Below are 18,334 nucleotides of genomic sequence, written 5' to 3'. Positions count from 1 at the left end.
CTTCTCTGGACACCTTCCAGCACCTGCAGCTGGATTAACCTACAGCTGGAGTGTGATGCAGAGGAATCATTGACAGCAACTCTCAGCTTGGGTAGTAGGGTTTGTTCCACTGGTGTCAATGTCTCTGCTCCTCCAGCCCACACTGGCCAGAAGGCCTCCTCAGTGTCCACATCCCAGCTGCTTCCTGAAAACAGAGCAGATTTCCCTTCCCAAACACAAGCAGGGCTGCAGGTGTGGGGCCTAAAATACCACCACCACCAGTGGCAGCACTGATGGTGGTACTCCAGGCTCCACTCCAGCAGCCCTGCTTCCTTCTAAGCAGCATCTTCTCACCAGTTAGACCTCTTCCAGCCTTCTGACTAACAGTCTCTGGCCTGGTTAAACACAGCATGAGCCACAGCCAGCCAGCAGGAAGAGCTGAGCAGAAGCCAATTCTTGTGGTCAGGAATCTGCCATTCCAAAGCAAAATTTCCTCTTCCCTCTCAGGGGTAAAGGGCACTGGGAGGAACCAGAGGAACTCTTTGTAGCACTGATGGGCTGTAGGTGATTCACAGCAGTTTTGCTGCATGGGATATTCCCAAAGCAGTGCCTGGGATAAGCAGACCTTTGGAGTCACCTCCTCATCCCAGGAGGGGAGAGACCCTGGGTGAATAAAGCCCTGAGCTGTACATACAACCCTCCCTGAGCTGCAAGGCTGGGGGGGCTGCTTCAGAGCATCACCTCTTGTGTGTCCAACTCACATACAGAGAGAGGCTCAAAGCAGAGAGGGAACAGGGAGCTACCAAAACCAGTCCCAAAAGGCTTCAAGAGCAGCTGAGCTTCAGAGCAGGGCACCCACAGCAGTTTCTATAGCTGCTTATACAGAATCACAGAATCAGAGATGTTGGAAGGAACCTCTGGAGATCATCCAGCCCAACCCCCTGCCAGAGCAGGGTCACCCAGGGCAGGGCACACAGAACACATCCAGGTGGGGCTTGAAGGTCAGCAGAGCAGGAGACTCCACAACCTCTCTGGGCAGCCTGCTCCAGGCCTCCAGCACTCTCACACCAAACAACTTTCTCCTCTTGTTGAGGTGGAACCTCCTGGGGTCCAGTTTGCATCCATTGCCCTTTGTCCTATATACAGGACAGCACTGAACAGAGCCTGGACCCTTCTTGCCACCCACCCCTCAGATATTTACAGACATTGCTCAGATCCCTCTCAGCCTTCTCCTCTCCAGGCTCACCAGCCCCAGGGCTCAGCCTTTCCTCCTCACACAATGTTCCAGGCCCTTCAGCATCCTCATAGCCTCCCCCGGACTCTCTCCAGCAGATCCCTGTCCCTCTTGACCTGAGGAGCCCTGACCTGGCCACAATACTCCAGGTGTATCCTCAGCAGGGCAGAGAGATTCCCAGCACCAAACGACTCTCAGAAACAACCACTGCTGCAAGAACACAAAAAACCAAGATGCAATCCCTCCAGAGCCTGGGTGAGGCAAGGCCACAGAGCAGTCCCCAGTTTTCTGAGAGCTCCTTGATGGCCACCAGCCCTCATCTCCACAACAAGCAAGGGCTCAGTGGGTGACACCAGAGACCATCACACCCCAGGGAGCCCCAGGTGCAGCAGCTGGGGCCAGCTCCTGCCTCAGTGGAGCTCCCTTCAGCCTGCTTTGCCTCCCTCCTCAGTGCCAAGAAGGCCTCTTCCCACCAAGAAGAGGTTCTGCTCTCTCTCAGGCCCTTCACCAGACCAGTGAGGTTACTGCACAGGGGCACCACCAGAGCAAAAGCCTCTCCAGGTCCAGCCATGTGCTGCCAGACCGAGCTGCAAGCACTCTGGTGAAGCCAGCAGGGTGGGATCTCTCCTGACTGCAGCTCAAGCAGCTCCTCATTGCTGGAGAGCCTTCAGGAAGGGTTCAGAGAACAGGAGGGGACAGCAGCACTCAACCTTCAGACAGGCTCTGTCTGGCCCCCAGGACACAGAGCAAGGCTCCAGCAGTGGGTCGTGAGGCAAGTCCCAGGGCAGCTGCTCTGTGCTCTGTACACAGTGGGACAAGGACAGTGAGAGGGGCCCTCAGGGTGAGAGAAGAAGCCATGGGGATGAGCTGTTTTGTCCGTTCATGTTATATCCACCTAGAGAATCAGACAAGCCCAGCCCAGTTCTGCAGTAAACACAGGGCCTGGTCCAGCTCTGGCAGGAGCCAGAGGAGGTTTTCCCACTCACCAGAGCTCTGCTGCTACAGAACCAGGAGGAGATGCTGCTCTTGGAGAGGGATGGGTGAGTGCCTACAGCTAGCCCATGTCTAACCTAACATTTTTTTTCCCTCTTACACTACAATTCCATTTAATGCACCTCCCACTCTGTCCTCTGCTCTCTCTGCTAGGCCACTCCTTTGCCAGAAAGGAAAGCACCAAGACTTCATCCTTTCACAGGTGGCCTCTCCAGACAGAAGGTTTGTGCTGGTAGCCAAGACCAGCTGAACTCTCCCGAGGATGCAGAGGCCTCCAGAGAGCAGGGCTGCGTGCAGGGCTGGGACATAGACCAGTGCAGACATTGTGGCCTGGTTTAATGCCTTGATGTTCCCAGGTGGGGAAAAGCTGCAGCTTCCTCAAGCCTCTGATGCCACCAAGATTCAGCTTGCTTGAAAGGAACCCCTCAGAGTCATGAAACAGTGCTGGCCATGTGTGTCTCTTGCTGACACATCCAAGTGCCTTATGTGCAGCAGCCTTTCTTCCTGCTGACATCTTCCAGCTGCAGGGCACTCTCCCTCTGCCTGTCTTCTTGTGCTGTCAGCAACCTGCAACAAGCAGCACAGACTGAGAACACAAAGCTGGTTACTGAGAGCTTCCTGCCAAGGCTCTGCGCATCAGCCAGGGACACTGAGGGTTGTAAAAGTGACTGGCCCAAAGACTGGGCTGCTCTGGAAGCTGGGCTGGAGAAACCACAGAGAGAAAATGAGCGCAGGAAAGGAACTGGACACAAGGAAGGGGACAGCAGATCAGCCTTAAGTGGTCTGTGCCTTATTCCCAGGCTCCCAAAAGGATGACAGAACCCTGGACTGTTGGCTTCACCTGCATGGGCAGCATTTCCCTAGCTGGTAAGTCAACCATCCCAGTTGATAAACAGGTTGAGTCCTGCTGGGATTTAGACAGAGATGGTGCAGCAGGAAGTGAAGGGATGAAAGCAAACAAAAGGATCTTTTCTTTTCCTTGCAAGGTTTGCAACCTACTTATTTGAAACCTAAAAATCTTAGGGCAAACTTCTTGCAGCTTTCCAAAGTGTTCTTAGCTCCCTGTAAAATTCTTGCCACCATAGACTGTATAAGATAACAGAGAGCCAAAAAAAGAAACCAAAACCCTGGCATGCAGACATCAAAGTGAAAATGCCAACTGCCAGTCTGGGAGAGCACAGAAGGTTAATCAAATAAAGCAATCAAATCCAACTCCAAGCTCCCAGCTCTGCCAGATGAAGTTTTGCACTTAGTGTCCACCCTGCACTTGGTGCTCTCCAGGCACAGAAGATGAGGACCTTGAGTCAGGGGAGAAGCACATTGCTGCAGGTCTCTCTAGTGCCATGGGAGAAGGTCAGGCTCTGGCAGTGCCCTCTCCCCTGTTCCCCAGGGGAGCCCACACCAGTAACCTACAGCTAAGAAACACCCCAAGGGGACAGCTGCTGCTCACTGACCTGGCCATGTGCAGCATGGGCTCCAGGATGTTGTAGCCAGTCAGAGCACTGCACTCGTAGAACACAGCTTGGTATTCCTGCCAGAGAGCACAGCAAGCACCCACCTTGGCTGCCAGCCCTCCCCACACCCCACTCACCCACAGCCCTTGCCACCAGGGACGCTGCCAGGGCCAGCTGGGGCTGACAGGGTAGCTGTTGCCACCCTGCTGGAGCACTGACCCTGATCACCCACCCAGGAGAAGGAGCTGGGTACCCAGCCAGAGTGTCCAAATGGGAACACTGGGGGTTATTTGGGAAGAGAAATCATTCTGGAGACCTACATTTCAATATCTGAAGGGACCTGCAGGCAGGCTGGGGAGGGACTGTTCAGAAGGGGCTGTGGGGATAGGCCAAGGGCAATGGTTTGGAACTGGAGCAGGGCAGAGTTAGGTTGGAGCTCAGGAGGAAGTTGTGCACAGTGAGGCTGGGGAGACACTGGAACAGGCTGCCCAGGGAGGTGGTTGAGGCTCCATCCCTGGAGCCATTGCAGCTCAGGCTGGATGTGTCCCTGGGCAGCCTGCTCTGGCTGGAGGTGTCCCTGCTGCCTGCAGGGGGGTACACAAGATGCCCTTGGAGGCTCCCTTCCAACCAGATGCAATCTGTGAATCTACCCAGAGGGTTTGGATTCTCTCACCTTTGTCTTGTGGGGTGCAGAAGGTAGGGAAGATCTCTGAAGTCCTGCCTGCCCCCAGCCAGGGGCCAAGGTAGCAGGGGGCATGTGGGCAGAGGGCTGGGGAAGGAGGCAGGGTGATTCTGAGGAGCATGCATTTGGGGAGCCCTCCAACAGCCCCTTCCAAGACTGAGCAGTGCTATAAGGAGGCACCAGGCCTCAAGAGATACAGGAGTATAGCTCAAGAGCCTTTGTCTGCCACTTGCTGGTCACCTCCTCATCCTCCCTGGTAGCAGAGTGACCTCAGGACATTTTCACGTTGGAAAACCAGGGGGTGGAAGGGCAGAGGGCAGGCAGAATCACCAAACATTAGGGGTTGGAAGGGACCTCTGGAGACCATTGAGTCCAAGACCCCTCCCAGGACAGGATCACCAAGGGCAGGTCACACAGAACACATCCAGGTGAGACTTGAAAGTCTCCAGAGGAGACTCCACCACCTCCGGGCAGCCTGCTCCAGGCCTCCAGCACCCTCACACTAAAGAATTTTCTCCTCATGCTGAGGTAGAACTTCCTGGCTTCCAGTTTGTGTGCATTGCCCCTTGTGCTGTCACAGAGAAGAGCCTGGCCCCTTCTGCTTGACACCCACCCCTCAGATATTTACAGACATGACTGAGGGCAGCCCTCAGGCTCCTCTGCTCCCAGCTCCAAGCCCCAGCTCCCTCAGCCTGCCCTCACAGGAGATGTTCCACTGCCTGCAGCAGCTCTGTGGCTCTGTGCTGGACTCTCTCAAGCAGTTCACTGAGGTCCTTCTGGAACTGAGGGGCCCAGAACTGGACACAATATTCCAGCTGTGGCCTCACCAGGGCAGAGTGGAGGGGGGAGGAGAACCATGCTGGGAAATGGCTCCAAGAAGTGCTCCCTGCCAGCCAGGCTGCCCTGCTCCCAGGTGGAGGGATGCTGCAGAGCAGGCTGAGCAGCACAGCACAGACTCACACCTTTGCCAGGCGTTCCCCCTCCACCTTGGGCACACTCCTGGGCTCCCTCTGAGCAGCATCCATCTTATTTCCAAGCAGGAAGACCACAGCTCCATCCTCAATACCTTCCTGCAAAGGAAAAGAGAGCAAAGCACCTGAGAGACTCAGCTGAGGGAGGCAAATAGCTTAGAGCAGAGCCTGCTCCAGCTCAGCAAACAAGACTTTGAGTGGCTACAGGATCAGGCCCTGTAGCTCCTGAAAGGACCAGTCCTCAAACAGCCCCAGGGATTTGTGGAAGGAAGCTGAAACTCTGGGAATGTCCTTCAGATGTTTGGTAGGTACAGGTGGGATGCTGAAAGAGGGGAGACAGGGCCCAAGGTCCTCTCTGGGAAATGAAAAAGCCTAAAGAAGAGCAGTTTGCTGGGGTGGGGGTGGGGATTGAAGCTCAGGCAGAGCTTTTTGTGAAGTTCCAGGGTTTCTCTGTGCATGGCCAGGACCTGCTCCTCTGATGTCACAGAGGAGAGGCTGAGGGAGCTGAGGTTGTCTAGTCTGGAGAAGAGGAAGCTGAGGGGAGACCTCATTGCTCTCTACAGCTCCCTGAAAGGAGGCTGCAGTGGGGCTGGGGTTGGTCTCAACTAATTTTCTCAAACTTTTTCTGGGGTTTTCTCAACTAATGAGAGGATGAGAGGAAATGGCCTGAAATTGTGCCAGGGGAGGTTAGGCTGGAGATGAGGAACAATTTCCTTCCTGCAAGAGTGGTCAGGGATTGGCAGAGGCTGCCCAGGGAGGTGGTGGAGTCCCCATGCCCAGAGGTGTTCAGGAAGCTGCAGAGGTGGTGCTCCAGGATCTGGTTTAGTGGTCATGGCAGTCAGAACCCATGATCTTAGATCACTCCTAGAGTGTCAGAGCTGTGCTGGAGCAAGGCAGCAGCAGCAGCAGCAGTGTTGGAGGGGGGAGGCTGTGTCCTCACCTGGAGGCTGCTCATCCAGCTGCGCACGGCGGCGAAGGAGCCCTGGGCAGTGCTGTCGTACATCACCAGGATCCCATCCGCCCGCCGCAGGTACTGCCTGCAGATGCTGCGGAACCTGGGCCAGAGGGAAGCCAGGCCAGCCTCAGAGCCAGGCCAGCCTCAGGGCCAGGCCAGCCTCAGGGCCAGGCCAGCCTCAGAGCCAGGCCTGGGGGCTGACAGCAACGGGGAGGCACTGTCCGAACCCTGAGGAGGGCAGACTGAGGCTGGAGATTAGGAAGAAATTCATGACAGTGAGGGTGGGGAGACACTGGAGCAGGTTGCTCCTCTCTGCCAGCTCCAAGCCATTGTCCCTCATCCTGCCACTCCCAGCCCTTGCCCAAAGTTCCTCCCCAGCTCTCCTGGAGCCCCTTCAGCTAGTGGAAGGCTGCTCTTAGGTCTCCCTGGAGCCTTCTCTTCTCCAGGCTGAACAGCCCCAACACTCCCACCCTGGCCCCACAGAGGAGGTTCTCCATCCCTCTGATCACCTTTGTGTCCTCCTCTGGACCCTCTCCATCAGGTCAAGGTCCTTGTGTTGGGGGCACCAGAACTGGACACAGCACTGCAGGTGAGGTCTCAGCAGAGCAGAGCAGAGGGGCAGGATCCCCTCTCTCCAGCTCTGGCCATGCTGCTTTGGCTGCAGCCCCAGATGTTTCCTGCTGTAGCTAGAAGGGGAGTTCCCCAGGTTGCTGCTCCCACCTCCTGCAGCACACAATGCCACTTGGTTCAGCAGCAGCTCAGGGAGGTGACATGAAAGCTGCTGAGGCTGGAGAGCTGAGTGCAGGCAAACCTCATGAAGTTTAATGAGGAAAAGTGCAGGGTCCTACACCTGGGGAGGAATAGCAACAAGCACCAGGACAGGTTAGAGGCTGCCCTGCTGGAAAGCAGCTCCACAGAGAAAGCCCTTGGAGTGCTGGTGGGCAGCAAGTTCTGCATGGCACAGCAATGTGCTCTTGTGGCCAAGAGAGCCAATGGGATCCTGGGGTGCAGCAAGAAAGGTGTCCAGCAGGGCTGGGGAGGTTCTGCTCCACCTCTGCTCTGCCCTGCTGAGGCCACAGCTGCAATCCTGTGTCCAGTTCTGGGCTCCCCAGATCAGGAGAGACAGAGACCTGCTGGAGAGAGTCCAAGGGAGAGCCAGGAGGATGCTTAGGGGACTTGAGCATCTCCCCTGTGAAGAGAGCCTGAGAGCCCTGGGGCTGTTTAGTCTGGAGAGGAGAAGGCTGAGAGGGATCTGATCAATGTCTATCAATAGCTGAGGGGTGGGGGGCAAGTGGAGGGGGCCAGGCTCTTTTGGGTGGTGCACAGTGATAAGCCAAGGAACAAGAGCTTCAAGCTTGAACAGAGAAGATTGCAGCTCAACATGAGGAGAAACTTCTTACAGTGAGGGTGACAGAGCCATGGAGGAGGCTGCCCAGGGGGGTTGTGGAGTCTCCTTCTCTGCAGACTTTCCAAACCCACCTGGATGCATTCCTGTGTGGACTACCCTAAGTGATGCTGCTCTGGCAGGGGGGTTGGACCTGATGATCTCTTGAGCTCCCTTCCAGCCTCTGCTGTACTGTGAGACTGTGAAATTCAGCTCCATTTGCTTCCAACCCAAGCTGGGCAGGCAAATTTCATGTTGGGAGGGAATTCTCCACCCACCACAATAATCTAACTCACTGTGAGACTGTGATACTGCGATCTTTGTGGCCTCCTCTGCAGCAGCTCCAGGTCCCTCTTGTGCTGGGGGCCCCAGCAGTGGAGGCAGTGCTGCAGGTGGGGTGTGAGCAGAGCAGAGCAGAGGGGCAGAATCCCCTCCCTGTGCTGCTGCTCTCCCTGCTCTGGATGCAGCTCAGCACACAGCTGCCTGCTGGGCTGCCAGGGACCACTGCTGGCTCCTGGGGAGTTCATCACCAACTGACACCCCCAAGGCCTTCTCCTGCAGGCTGCTCTCAGCCACTCCTCACCCAGCCTGGATTTGTGCTGGGGATTGCCAGTTGCAGGACCTTGCATTTGGCTATGTTGAGCTTTATGAGGTTGGCTTGGGGCCACCTCTCCAACCTGTCCAAGTCCCTGTGGATGGATCCTACATGAAGGCAGTGGTAGGCTTTCATCTCCAGTAATAGATGAGGGTCAAAGTACCTCAAGTCACCTCCCCCACAGGTCAGGCTAATTCAGCTGGCTTGGACTGAGAGCTGGAAAGTTTTCCCCACTCCCTTCAGCATCCAGGGAGCAAGTGGTGCTGAGCAGCTAGGGCCACACCTGGATCTCAGAACAGGATGTCTGCCCAGAGCCTTTGTTTCTATCCTAACCTGCAGTCCTGTCCTGCAGCTTCCCCAGCAGCAAGCTGATCAGGAGAGCTTTGAAGCCAGGAGGAGCTTTGAACCCCACACCACCCAGGGACTGATGGATGGAGTGCCTGAAGCCACGAGCATGCAGATCAAATGGATGGAGAAATACTTTCCATCAGGTCTCAGAGCAACCTCCCTGGGCCCTGCTTCACAGCCACAGCTTCCAGAAATCTCTACCACAGACCTTGCTGCAGGTTCAGCACTGCAGTAGCTGCTGCCACCTCTCTGCTCCTTCTGAACTAACAGTTTTCCCCATAGGATCATAGAAGAGTTTTGGCTGGAAGATCTCTTTTAGATAATAGAGTCATAGCATCATGAAATTGTTTGGGTTGGAAAAGACCTCTGAGGTCATCCAGTCCAAGCTTCAACTCACCACAGCCACCAAACCACCACAGCCACCAAATCATGGCTCCGGGTGCCACGGCCACAGGCTTCTGGAACACCTCCAGGCATGGGGACTCCACCACCTCCCTGGGCAGCCTTCTGCCAATCCCTGACCACTCTTACATAAAAGAAATTGTTTCTCCTCTCCAACCTAACCCTCCCCTGGCACAATTTCAGGCCAGTTCCTCTCCTTCTATCACCTCAGACTAGGGAGAAGAGTCCATCAGCCAGTCCAGCCATTACCCCAGCACTAATCCATGTCCCTCAGCACCACATCTCCACAGTTTTTAAATTACTGCAGGGATGGGGACTCCATCACTGCCCTGGGCAGCCTGTTCCTGCCCTTGACAACTCTTTCAGGGAAGAAATTCTTCCTCCTGTCCAACCTAACCCTCCCCTGGTGCAGCCTGAGACCATTTCCTCTTGTCCTGTCGCTCATTCCTTGGGAGAAGAGACCAACCCCCCCCCGGCTCCAAGGCAGAGGCAGAAGCCAGGTGCCTGTGCTCTTTCCTTTTCCCCCCATTCCCCACACTGAGCCTGGCTGTAGGACATGCTGGTGGTAAGCACTGACCTTTCTTGTCCAGCTGTATCCCACAGCTGTAAGGCAACCTGGGTGTCATCCACCATCAGGCTCTTCACCTGGTAGTCGATACCTGCCAGGAAGGTCACAAGCATGGTGAGACAGGAAGGGCAGAGAGCAGCTGCCCACAAGGCCAACACTGGACATGGCAGCACTGAGCCTAGCTGGGGAAACCAAGGGTCCAGGCTGACTTTCCCACCCTTCTAACCAGGCTGAGGAGCTCCCTCACTTACCAATGGTTGTGTTGAGCTCGGCCAAGAAGCTGCCGTGGCAGAGGCGGTGGATGAAGGAAGTCTTCCCCACACCAGAGTTCCCTACAAACACCACCTTGAAGATGTGCTCTAGGGAACAGCTGGCTGGCTCCAGGGCCTGCAGCTGCAATGCAACAAAGGGAGGCAGGCTGGGAAAGCTCAGCTGAACGCTGGGAAAGCTCAGCTGCAGGCTGGGAAAGCCCAGCTGCAGGCTCTGCTTTGATGGAGGCATCAGACCCCAGCACCAGAAACCTGTGGAGCTGGAGTCAGATGGGAAGAGAGGCTGAAGCCCTCCAGCCCCTCCTAGGAGCTGCCTGAGGAAGAACCCCAGGTAATGAGATTCCACCTCAACAGCAAGAGAAACCTCTTTGGTGTGAGGCCTGGAGCAGGCTGCCCAGAGAGGTTGTGGAGTCTCCTTGTGTGGAGAGCTTCCAATCCCCCTGGGCATTGTGCTGCTGGGCAAGCTGCTGTGGGTGCCCTGCTGGAGCAGGGGGTTGGGCTGGGTGGTCTCCAGAGGTCCCTTCCAAGCCTCACCATGCTGGGATTCTGGGATTAGACTCACTCTGGTTTCAGTGCCAACAGGCTGTCCTCTGGGAGGCAATGGAGCATCATCTAATCCATCTGCACTTCTAGAGCCAGCATCCCCCTTCCAAGCCAGCTTCAACCACTCAGCCTCTGCTGCCACTCTCTCCTTGTCCCTGCTCTTCTCCTGGAGGTCTGTGGGGCCTCCTTCTCCTGCCTTCAGCCACGTCCTGCTGCCTGGGAAGTATCTGCAGCTCCTCCTGTTGGGTTCTTCTGCTGCCCCATCCCCTGGGGAGGTGAAGGGAAGGTCCGCAGAGGCCACTTGTCTGTATCCAAGCCCAGAGGCACCACAGAAAGGGGGAGAGAGGAGGTGGGGAGGGCAAGAGGAGGAGGAGAAGGGGGCAGATTCCCCAGACAATGATCCAATTAGTGCACCTGCAGCCTCTGCAGGGTTTCTGCTTCACACAGACACTCCCCACACTCCCTGTCACTCCCCATCAGCTCCCCTCAGCTCCCCTGTACTCTTCTGTGCCAACATTCCATTCCTTTTAACAGAAATTCCCACTTGCTGGATCTTTCAAGCATTCTTGGCCTCCCACTTAACCCCAGTCCAGCGCACACAAAGGTGGCAGCAGGACAAACCTTTCTCCAACAAAAAAACAGCAGCAGCACCACCCCCACCCTCATTTTTGTTCCAAACACAACACCAAAACGAAGCAACCAAGGTCTGGGGGGGAGTGCCAAGGGGGCTGACTGCAGGCAGCAGGGTGAGGGCTGGCTGCTCATCCCTGGGGGCCTCTCACTGTCCTCTGCTGAAGGCACCCAGCTGTGCCCAGCAGCCCAGCCCTCCACTGCCAGGCACTGCTCTGGCAGGGCCTTACCCAGCTCAGAACCCTGCCACAGGTTCAAGCTGCAGTGAAAGTGCTCACAGCAGAGTCTCTTCTGGAGCCAGGACCTGCACCAAGAGCCAGGCTGCAGCGGGGGAAGTGTGGCCAGCAGGGCCAGGGAGGGGATTCTCCCCCTCTGCTCCACTCTGCTGAGACCACTCCTGGAGCTCTGGGTCCAGGTCTGGAGCCTCTGTTCCAGGAAGGATCTGGAGGTGCTGGAAGGTGTCCAGAGAAGGGCCACGAGGAGGAGCAGAGGGCTGGAGCTGCTCTGCTCTGGAGACAGCCTGAGAGAGTTGGGGTTGTGCAGGCTGGAGAGGAGAAGGCTCCCAGGAGACCTTCTGGTGGCCTTCCAGGATCTGAAGGGGGCTCCAAGAAAGCTGGGGAGGGACTTTTGAGGGTGTCAGGGAGTGATAGGACTGGGGGGGATGGAGCAAAACTAGAAGTGGGGAGATAGAGACTGGCTGTTAGGAAGAAGTTGTTCCCCATGAGGATGGTGAGAGACTGGCAGAGGTTGCCCAGGGAGGTGGTGGAAGCCTCATCCCTGGAGGGTTTTGCAGCCAGGCTGGATGTGGCTGTGAGCAACCAGGGATTGGCAGAGGCTGCCCAGGGAGGTGGTGGAGCTCCCATCCCTGGAGGTGTTCAGGAACCACGTGGCCATGGCACCTGGGGCCATGTTTTGCTGGCCATGGTGTGGTTGGGTTGCAGGTTGGACTGGATGATCTCAGAAGGATTTTCCAACCCAAACAATTCTCTGACTCAAGGGAAAGGCTTTACCCACCACAGGGATCTCCATTGCCTTCAATGGCCAAAAGGTTGCACTTGGAAGCCCAGCAGAGAGCCCAGAGGCTGCCTACAATCACTCTGCAGAGGCAGAGGGTCCCAGCTCTGCACACTCTGCAGGCATCCAGGCAAGGTCTCTCCTCTCACTGCTCCTGGGGGCACATCTGCTGCTAGGCTGACACCTTTCTGTGCAAGGAAGCTCACATTCATGGTGGTCTTCCCTCTATGTGTCCTAAAAGCCAGGCCAGCTGGAATCTCTGAAAACAGAGACATCCTCCCAGGCTCTGGGGCTCAGCCCCCAGTCCCCAGGGCTGGCAGCAGGGAGGCTGAGACTCAAAAGCCTCTTGGGGAGGAGAAAGAGGGCCAAGGCCAAAGCCTTCTGAAAAGTGACTCCAGAGCCACTGGATTTTATTCAGGTTTCTCCAGCAGCATGGTGGGACAGAGATAGGACCAACAAATATTTCTCCCCTCTTCACATCATCCTCACTGCCAGACTTCTCCTCCTGCTAAGCCTTTCCTCTGGGTTTATGCCAGCAGGGTCTGTGTATGAACTATCTGGGGAGCAGAAGTTGCTTGTCTGATCCCATGGATGGCACACAGCCAGGAATGAGCTCTCCAAGCATCCTCCCAGCCCAAGAAGCAGCCCTGCTCCACAGGTCACCTGGTTTTCCAGCAGGCCATGAGCCTGGTGGAAGCCTGAGGCTGAATTCTTACATACCATTAGCAGAAGTGCAGCTGTGAAGGGTGAGATGAAGCTGGAAGAAACTCTGAGCCTTGACTTGTCTCTGGTTGGCAGCAGGAAGAACTGACTGGGCTGAGCCCTGGGGCAGGCTGCCCAGAGAGGTTGTGGAGTCTCCTTCTCTGGAGACTTTCCAAAGCCACCTGGAGGTGTTCCTGTGGGACCTGCTCTAGGTGCCCCTGCTCTGGACTGGATGAGCTTTCAAGGTCCCTTCCAAGCCCTCATGTCCTGTGCTTGTGTGAACTGGGAAGCAGAGGAATCTTCCTCAGGGACCTGGTGGGAAGCAGGGAAGTGTGCTGGGGGCCAGCAGCCTCAGGGATAATTGTGGTTAGCTTTAGGCTGAACCTTTCAAACTTGTCACAGGTCTTGAGCAGAAAGTGGCAGAATGTGAACAAATGACTCTTGGGTGTAAAAAGGAAAACAATGATAAGTTCTAAACAAGGCATTGGACACACTAGCACTGAAGTGGGGGTGCACACACCCTCTCTACTCTCTTTTGGCTTCCTCACTCTGGGAGCCTCTAGCTTGCTCCTGCTTGGCTTTGTTCACCTCAGCTCTGTTCTTTGTTTTGGCTAAGTACTGGGAAAAAAAAAAAAAAAAAAAACAACAACAACCCAATTCTCTGCACGTTCTCTTGTCCCTTTGTGTCCAGGGAGGTAAGGAGGGGTGCAGGGAAGGGGAAGTTATCAGCAGCTCCCCTGGTTTTGGGCCAGGGGGGTTCTGGTGCTGTTTATCAATTGTAAATCCCTGTAACTACTGTAACTATTGTCTATTCTGTACACACTCATTGCAGCTCATTGCAGGTTGGAGTTTTGCTTGTAAAACCTCAGGAAGTTTAATAAGGACAAGTGCAGGGTCCTGCATCTGGTGAGGAATACCAACAGGCACCAGGACAGGTCAGAGGCTGTCCTGCTGGAAAGCAGCTCCACAGAGAAAGACCTTGGAGTGCTGGTGGGCAGCAAGTTCTGCATGGCACAGCAATGTGCTCTTGTGGCCAAGAGAGCCAATGGGATCCTGGGGTGCAGCAAGAAAGGTGTCCAGCAGGGCTGGGGAGGTTCTGCTCCACCTCTGCCTGCCCTGCTGAGACCACAGCTGCAATCCTGTGTCCAGTTCTGGGCTCCCCAGATCAGGAGAGACAGAGACCTGCTGGAGAGAGTCCAAGGGAGAGCCATGAGGATGCTTAGGGGACTTGAGCATCTCCCCTGGGAAGAGAGCCTGAGAGCCCTGGGGCTGTTTAGTCTGGAGAAGAGAAGGCTGAGAGGGATCTGATCAATGTCTATCAATAGCTGAGGGGTGGGGGGCAAGTGGAGGGGGCCAGGCTCTTTTGGGTGGTGCACAGTGATAAGCCAAGGAACAACAGCTTCCAGCTTGAACAGAGAAGGTTTCAGCTCAACATGAGGAGAAACTTCTTTACAGTGAGGGTGACAGAGCCCTGGAGCAGGCTGCCCAGGGGGGTTGTGGAGTCTCCTTCTCTGGAGACTTTCCAACCCCACCTGGATGCATTCCTGTGCAGACTACCCTAAGTGATGCTGCTCTGGCAGGGGGGTTGGACCTGATGATCTCTGGAGGTCCCTTCCAACCTCTGCTGCACTGTGAGACTGTGAAATTCAGCTCCATTTGCTTCCAGCCTGAGCTGGGCAGGCAAATTTCATGTTAGGAGGGAATTCTCCACCCAGCACAATGATCCAAGTCCAAGGCAGGGCAGTGCTGGGCTGGGCTCCTCTGCCTCTGAGAGGAAGCAGGGCTTTGGGCAGGGGTGGTGTGCTGGTCACACAACTGCTTCACAGGGAGTGCTGGAGGTGGTGGAAGCCTCATCCCTGGAGGTTTTTGCAGCCAGGCTGGATGTGGCTGTGAGCAATCTGCTGTGGTGTGAGGTGTCCCTGCCCATGGCAGGGGGTTGGGACTGGCTGAGCCTTGAGGTCCCTTCCAGCCCTGACAGTTCTGTGATGCTTCCTTGCAGCACAGGGCAGGCTAGCAGATGGTTGAGGGTATGGAAGCCACTGTGTGGTCTGCATGGAGCCTGAAGGAAAAAGGGCAGCCAGCAGTGTTCACCTGCCCTGGCTGGGCTGTGCTGTGCCAGGTGAGCACCTGCACAGGCATGGAGAGAGCTGGGCAGCAGGAACCCACTTGGAGCTGGGCCCTTGCCCTGGGGCTTTCAGCTGCCAGAGAGAGCCTTGTGCAACTCCTGCCCCCTCCCATGGCCCAGGGGTGCAGGCTCTGGCAGGAGGCACCAGGGGAATTCTGCACACCTGGGAGAGGAGCCAGATGGAGCTGCCTGAGGTGCTCTGAGGACACCTTCATGGCTACCAGCCCAGCAACACTCAGAGCTTCTGAGGGCACTCAGCTTTGCTGCCCCACTGCTGCATGCAGACACAGCCCGGGGCTGGGGGGCACCCACTGGGCACTTAGCTAACAGCTTCCTCAGTGCTAGGCTGAGCCCACACCACCCCTTGCCAAGGGGCAGCCAGAGCCACAGGCAAGCTCCCCAGGCTGGGCAGCACCAAGGTGGGGCCCCAGCCACAGAAGGCAGCTGGAGTGGCAGGGGGCTGCAGCGGGCACAGACAGCACACCACAACACAGAGCCAGCTAACCCTCTGGGCAGCTCCTCCTCCAGCAGGGCACTGCCTGGCACTGGCCCCTTCTTCAGCAGGGGCTTGGTGCTCTGAGGCACCTGCAAGTGGAAAAGAGAAGGGATGAAGAATGTGGTTAAGACCCAGGGACCTGCCCTGCCCCACTCCAACCTCTTGCCACCTCTGCAGATGCTTCAGGGAGACGAGGCCAGAGCCCTGGCACCACTCTGCAGAGATCTGGTGCCACCCTGCAGACCCTAGCACCATTCTGCAGAGCCCTGGCACCACTCTGCAGAGATCTGGTGCCACCCTGCAGACCCTAGCACCATTCTGCAGAGCCCTGGCACCACTCTGCAGAGATCTGGTGCCACTCTGTAGACCCTGGCACCAATCTGCAGACCCTGGCACCACTCTGCAGAGCTCTAGAACCATGCTGCAGACCCTGGCACCACTCTGCAGAGCCCTGGCACCACACTGCAGCAGTGCCTTGCCAGCAGTGGTCCAATGCTTGCCCAGGGGTGCAGTCCAGCTTTGCCCAGCCCAGCAGGAAGGTGCCACTGCCACTGCTTTGCCCCTTGCAACAAAACCCACCCAGGAGGGTGCTCTGCCCCACCAGAGCTCTCCCCCTGGCCAGCCACAGCTTTTCTTTCTGGGGCTTGCTCTGCCTTCGGTCCCAGAGCTGAACCTCCCTTTCCCCAGCAGCCTTTCACCGTGCTGATGCTCTGTGGGACAGACCCAGGGTCCCCTCCTGAGAGGACATCAGGGATCCCCTCCTGAAGGGCATCAGGGATCCCCTCCTGAGAGGACATCAGGGATCCCCTCCTGAGAGGGCATCAGGGATCCCCTCCTGAGAGAGCATCAGGGATCCCCTCCTGAGAGGACATCAGGGATCCCCTCCTGAGAGGACATCAGGGATCCCCTCCTGAGAGAGCATCAGGGATCCCCTCCTGAGAGAGCATCAGGGATCCCCTCCTGAGAGAGCATCAGGGATCCCCTCCTGAGAGAGCATCAGGGATCCCCTCCTGAGAGAGCATCAGGGATCCCCTCCTGAGAGAGCATCAGGGATCCCCTCCTGAGAGAGCATCAGGGATCCCCTCCTGAGAGAGCATCAGGGATCCCCTCCTGAGAGAGAATCAGGGATCCCCTCCTGAGAGGGCATCAGGGATCCCCTCCTGAGAGAGCATCAGGGATCCCCTCCTGAGAGAGCATCAGGGATCCCCTCCTGAAGGGCATCAGGGATCCCCTCCTGAGAGGGAATCAGGGATCCCCTCCTGAGAGAGCATCAGGGATCCCCTCCTGAGAGGGCATCAGGGATCCCCTCCTGAGAGAGAATCAGGGATCCCCTCCTGAGAGAGAATCAGGGATCCCCTCCTGAGAGAGCATCAGGGATCCCCTCCTGAGAGGGCATCAGGGATCCCCTCCTGAGAGAGAATCAGGGATCCCCTCCTGAGAGAGCATCAGGGATCCCCTCCTGAGAGGGCATCAGGGGTCCCCTCCTGAGAGAGCATCAGGGATCCCCTCCTGAGAGAGCATCAGGGGTCCCCTCCTGAGAGAGCATCAGGGATCCCCTCCTGAGAGGGCATCAGGGATCCCCTCCTGAGAGAGAATCAGGGATCCCCTCCTGAGAGAGCATCAGGGATCCCCTCCTGAGAGGGCATCAGGGATCCCCTCCTGAGAGAGAATCAGGGATCCCCTCCTGAAGGGCATCAGGGATCCCCTCCTGAGAGAGCATCAGGGATCCCCTCCTGAGAGAGCATCAGGGATCCCCTCCTGAGAGGGCATCAGGGATCCCCTCCTGAGAGAGAATCAGGGCTCCCCTCCTGAGAGAGAATCAGGGATCCCCTCCTGAAGGGCATCAGGGATCCCCTCCTGAGAGAGAATCAGGGATCCCCTCCTGAGAGAGCATCAGGGATCCCCTCCTGAGAGGGAATCAGGGATCCCCTCCTGAGAGAGCATCAGGGATCCCCTCCTGAGAGAGCATCAGGGATCCCCTCCTGAGAGGGAATCAGGGGTCCCCTCCTGAGAGAGCATCAGGGATCCCCTCCTGAGAGAGAATCAGGGATCCCCTCCTGAGAGAGCATCAGGGATCCCCTCCTGAGAGGGCATCAGGGATCCCCTCCTGAGAGGCCTCTGTACTCCTCATCTGCACAGGCACTCACCCAGAGCTGCTCACAGCAGGAGACCTCTCTGAGGGCTCTGGACCTGCTCTGCCCTGCAGAGATCTCCCTCTCCATGCAACTCCTACTTACCTCAGACCACACTCTGGGGACATCCAGTGCTGAGCAGCTCCCAGAGAAAAAGCCAAGCAGGAGAACTCCTCTCCAGCCTCCTCCCTCCACTCAGCCTTCTCATCTCCTGCAGAGTCAAAAATCAGCAACTCACCTGAGATCAGAGTCACAGAATGGGTTGGGTTGGAAGGGAGCTCAAAGCTCAGCCAGCCCCAACCCCCTGCCATGGGCAGGGACACCTCCCACCAGCCCAGCTTGCTCAGGGCCTCATCCAGCCTGGCCTGCAACACCTCCAGGCAGGAGGCATCCACAGCCTCCCTGGGCAACCTGTGCCAGTCTCTCCCCACCCTCACTGCCAACAATTTCTTCCTCCTCTCCACTCTCCATCTCTCCTCTCCCAGCTCCAAGCCATTGTCCCTCATCCTGGCACTCCCAGCCCTTGGCCAAAGTCCCTCCCCAGCTCTCCTGGAGCCCTTCAGGTACTGGAAGCTGCTCTGAGGTCTCCCTGGAGCCTTCTCTTCTGCAGACTGAACAGCCTCAACTCTCCCAGCCTGGCCCCACAGGGGAGCTTCTCCATCCTCTGCTCATCTTGGTGGCCTCCTCTGGACCCTCTGCAGCAGCTCCAGGTCCCTCTTGTGCTGGGGGCCCCAGCAGTGGAGGCAGTGCTGCAGGTGGGGTGTGAGCAGAGCAGAGCAGAGGGGCAGAATCCCTCTGTGCCCTCCCAGCCCTTGTGTCCCTCCCCAGCCTCCCCTTCACAACACAGGACAGCCTGTG

At 56.9% G+C, this 18,334-nt stretch overlaps 1 protein-coding gene across 1 annotated transcript in view; it reads right to left on the bottom strand.

Annotated features, from left to right (window-relative positions):
* Positions 1–2,668: 2,668 nt before the first annotated feature.
* The window catches only part of CRACR2B (calcium release activated channel regulator 2B), a 73,135-nt gene continuing 57,469 nt past the window's right edge, over positions 2,669–18,334 (bottom strand). Inside the window, exons 11-18 of the mRNA XM_054390731.1 lie at positions 15,354–15,433; positions 10,397–10,682; positions 9,817–9,958; positions 9,575–9,656; positions 6,254–6,368; positions 5,305–5,412; positions 3,661–3,737; positions 2,669–2,773 (exon numbers count right to left, since the gene is read on the bottom strand). Coding sequence (XP_054246706.1) covers positions 2,689–2,773; positions 3,661–3,737; positions 5,305–5,412; positions 6,254–6,368; positions 9,575–9,656; positions 9,817–9,958; positions 10,397–10,682; positions 15,354–15,433 — 975 coding nt within the window. The 3' untranslated portion in view covers positions 2,669–2,688. The remainder of the gene's footprint in view (positions 2,774–3,660; positions 3,738–5,304; positions 5,413–6,253; positions 6,369–9,574; positions 9,657–9,816; positions 9,959–10,396; positions 10,683–15,353; positions 15,434–18,334) is intronic.

The sequence above is a fragment of the Indicator indicator genome, chromosome 21, assembly GCF_027791375.1.
Source record: "Indicator indicator isolate 239-I01 chromosome 21, UM_Iind_1.1, whole genome shotgun sequence".
Taxonomy (NCBI): domain Eukaryota; kingdom Metazoa; phylum Chordata; class Aves; order Piciformes; family Indicatoridae; genus Indicator; species Indicator indicator.
The sequence above is the reverse complement of the archived record's forward strand: the minus strand, read 5'-3'. Positions and strand labels throughout refer to the sequence as shown.